The 3,876-nt window shown below is 42.6% G+C and overlaps 1 protein-coding gene across 1 annotated transcript in view; it reads left to right on the forward strand.

The window, feature by feature from the left end:
- Window positions 1-608: 608 nt before the first annotated feature.
- Window positions 609-3,876, forward strand: part of fgf8a (fibroblast growth factor 8a) — a 6,956-nt gene continuing 3,688 nt past the window's right edge. The window contains exons 1-3 of the mRNA XM_030070688.1: window positions 609-652; window positions 768-804; window positions 1,767-1,947. Of these exons, the coding sequence (XP_029926548.1) occupies window positions 621-652; window positions 768-804; window positions 1,767-1,947 (250 nt within the window). The 5' untranslated portion in view covers window positions 609-620. The remainder of the gene's footprint in view (window positions 653-767; window positions 805-1,766; window positions 1,948-3,876) is intronic.

Below are 3,876 nucleotides of genomic sequence, written 5' to 3' on the forward strand. Positions count from 1 at the left end.
CCACTCAGGATCCCGTCCTACACACACTGAACGGGATAAAAAGGAGAGAGCAACAGAGAGACACGGAGAGAGAAACACCTGAAGGCAGAGCCGGAGAGAGGAATTACAAACAAGGCGGAACAGTTTCCCACCCCGGATGACCTCGGCTTTGGCATCAGGGTTTTTTTTTTTTAAGAAATTGTTTTTCCAAAATCAAAACCCTGCAGCGCTTTCCCCCAAAACTTGAACGCACAGCTCCGCCGTTTGCAAGTGCACTTAGACTTTTGCGTAGCCTTCTGACAGACAATTCACAACACTTTTTTCTCCCTCTTATCATTTATGATTAATTGCTGTTATCGATTATTCTTCTCCTTTTTTTGCTGCCAGCGTTGTCATCTGAGCAGGAATTTGGAGCATTGCCTATATGATGGACACTGATTTGTCGAAGAATGTATCTGCTTCTGGTTCATAAGCCATCCTGTCAACACTTCTGACCTTTTTTTTTTTTTTTTGCGGATTTCAATGAAATCTTTGGACTTGATCATTTGATACTTCGCATCCTGACGAGATCAACTAGACTTTGGAGTTCTGAAAGGACCCCGGTCAGAATTTACTGGAACAGCATTTTATTCCCATCCAACATGCGACCCATTCCATCCCGACTCAGTTATCTGTGAGTGCTTTCCCTTCCATTTTCAAGTCTTTTTTTATTTTGTTCACATTTATTGTCTACATGAATAATGCTCCGTAACGCAACCCTGAAGTGACTTTATCATTCTTCCTTGCAGGTTTCTACACTTATTCGCATTTTGCTACTACGCTCAGGTATGTCAATGCTTTTCTACCTTTTTATATGACTGCGCTCGATGTTAGAATATTCTTTTTTTTCTCTCTTAATTTCAGCGCAATAAAAATAGCTCGTTCATTTGTGACGATTTAAAGTGTGTGTGCGAAATGCGAATCGCTTAAACATATGGCAGCCAAAATCCCTGATGCAGAGCGCAATACACAGCAAGGGGGGAAAGGTGAGAGATCATCATATCATTATGTGATACAACAATATCGGATGGCTCCTACGGCGCCGCGGGCAGCGGGGCGCACGGCCTGCTGGCAGGTTTCTGATGAACATACCGGCCCTGGCACAGGATGCGTGGGCACAGACGGGGCATCGGGGCAGGGGGAAATGCTTGCGAGTCTTGTGAAAAATGTCGTGGGGTTCAAAATAACCGAGGGCCAATGTTTCCGTCACCAGTCATTCCATCACACCGTCTCCGACGCCGCTAAACCGAGGAGGAGCACGGCGTCGTGACGTCTGACACAGTCAAACAGGCATAAAACATCTAAGACTGAACTATGTGTTCAGTTTTTTTTCTTTCCTTTTTTTCATAGTGAAGGATGAGATTCTGACCATTTACGCCATGTATAGGCGACAGTGTTTTTGTTCTGCGTTTTGGCAACTCCATCCGAGCGCGCATTCTCCTTTACGCACAACCTGTAATCACACCGTGCGTCTTTTTTGGAACCTGTTAATTTCATTTGGCAACACTGCTACTGGAACGTGTTACACTTGTCACTCGGGGAAAAAACAACAACAAGCTCTCATTGCGTTAGGATAGCATTTCCTCTGTGTTCAAGGCCGCATTAAATATCCTGCGGAAACTTGGAGACAGACTTTAGGCGTCTTTAATTAGGCCTACAGACTCGGTTTTTGCGCAATTTGATGTAACAGGAAAATAAGGAGAAATGTCCATATACTCATGACTATGGTGACATCTAATTTCTGACAGGTAACCAATCAGTCCCCGCCTAATTTCACGCAGCATGTAAGCGAGCAGAGCAAAGTGACGGACCGCGTCAGCCGCAGGTTGATCCGGACCTACCAGCTGTACAGCCGGACCAGCGGCAAACATGTGCAGGTTCTGCCCAACAAGAAGATCAACGCCATGGCCGAAGATGGAGACGTGCACGGTAAGAAACCAGGCCCTGCGAAACTAACACCTTATAGGCTGCAGTGCGAGGCGCAAAGTCCCTGATTTTAACACCAACATCTCTCCTCATTTGTATCCACTAACTTTCTGAAAGCAGAATGGAGCAATGACTAATAACTGACAAGATAGGCTACTGTTATTATGTCAGTTTGATACATGTTTAGGCTTAGTTCACTTAATTATCAGATTCGAGTAATATTACTCCCGAATCCTGCCCTGATTTAATTTTTTTATTTTTATTTAGGCCGACTTACGGCGATAAATGCGGTTCTTGTGTGATCTTTGCTCATAACAGTAATAATATTTAAAAAAAATTGCAAAATCAAATTTCACTTAGCCCAATGTCCAAATTCCTTGTGTAGGAAATTCCACATGTAGGAAACTCTTGATTCACAGGAATGTCTTTGGGCAGAGATTTAGCAGATTTTATCAAGATTCCCGTTTTTATGCTCTTTTTGTTACACCGCCCTCATCACAGCCCATTTGTGCTAGAACTATGTGTTTATTACAATTACAATTAATATTATTATTGCTATAATAATTATTATTATTCCATTAGGAAAATCTACTCGAAGGCCTATTCAGCTAGGAAATTGTGCTCATGATTTTGTGGATTTTTAACTGCTTCAAGACTAAGACAAACTACAAGAGGACTGTCATTTTGCAAAATAATTGATGCTATAGGGAAGGACCAAGAACATTTCTCCCTGAAAGAGTAGAAATATATGAGTTTGCATTGCCACTGCAAAAGATAATAACCAGCTTAAAAAATAATTAGTGTCTTACAGTAAACTCTTTTTATATATACTGGTATGTTTATTTTTCTCACTGGATTCACTGAATTGCCTCCCTTTCAAACCACCTTCAGAATTTTGATGAATCACTCTTTTAATAGTAATGCAGGGATCCATTTCCAAGATACTGACACTTGTTTCTAGAAAGAAAGAAAAAAAAATCCACATACAAGTGGTGTATAAAGGAATTGTCTTCTTCCATCAGCAGCAGTTTTTCCACGTGTTATCAGAAAACAAAAGCACTTTAAAAGCCTGAATTTGGGGTGAAATGGTTTCTTGAGAGAGACATTTTTTTTATGTGATACCAGTCTGTATTGTTGAGAGAGGAAGAGGCTTGGAGCGCAGAAAAAATGTCCATTGGATTGTAGATGGTGCTGTAGGTGATCCTCCAGAGATCCTGCCGGTCTGGAAGAGCCATTAGAAGTCATCTTACTTCTACCTCCCGAACATTTCCTGCATAGCTCCTTCTCTCCCCCCCACAACCCCCCCACCCCAGCCCTTTCCGTCCAGCTTCAGAATCAAAATAGGCCTCGTCGATCTCTGCAGCCCTGCAGTATGCCTCGGCCTTTCATTTTATCCCTACTCCATTCTATAAGAAACTCTTCCGCGCCTTTCCAGTATTGGAATAAGAATACAGGCACACTATACACTGCTGTAGCCTATACAGGGAGTTCAAATGCAGTTTTTATTGGATGTAATTGTATGCATGTGTGTGGCCTCAAAAAGAGTGCAAGCTATTCAGGTCACCTGTGTAGACTACTGAAGTCATTTGGTGTGTGTGTGTGTGTGTGTGTGTGTGTGTGTGTGTGTGTGTGTGTAAGAGAGAGAGAGAGAGAGAGAGAGAGAGAGAGAGAGAGAGAGAAAGGGAGAGACTCTCCCACGTTTTTCTTCAGTTCAGACGTTGCCCGTTATTCAGCTCAGTCTTAACAATTGGCTATAACCACAACCATAATTCTCAGACTTGTAGTGGTTAGTCAGTGGGTGGGTGGAAAAGGGCCCTGACCATTCCCAGTGACCCCAGTAACCTAGTGGCAAAAGGGATGGAAAGATTTTTATGACTGAGTTTGAATGAAGATGGCAGCGCTGTATGTTAGTCTGCTATCTGGCGTATTAAG

This window comes from Myripristis murdjan, chromosome 15 (genome assembly GCF_902150065.1).
Source record: "Myripristis murdjan chromosome 15, fMyrMur1.1, whole genome shotgun sequence".
In the NCBI taxonomy this organism is placed as follows: Eukaryota; Metazoa; Chordata; class Actinopteri; order Holocentriformes; family Holocentridae; genus Myripristis; species Myripristis murdjan.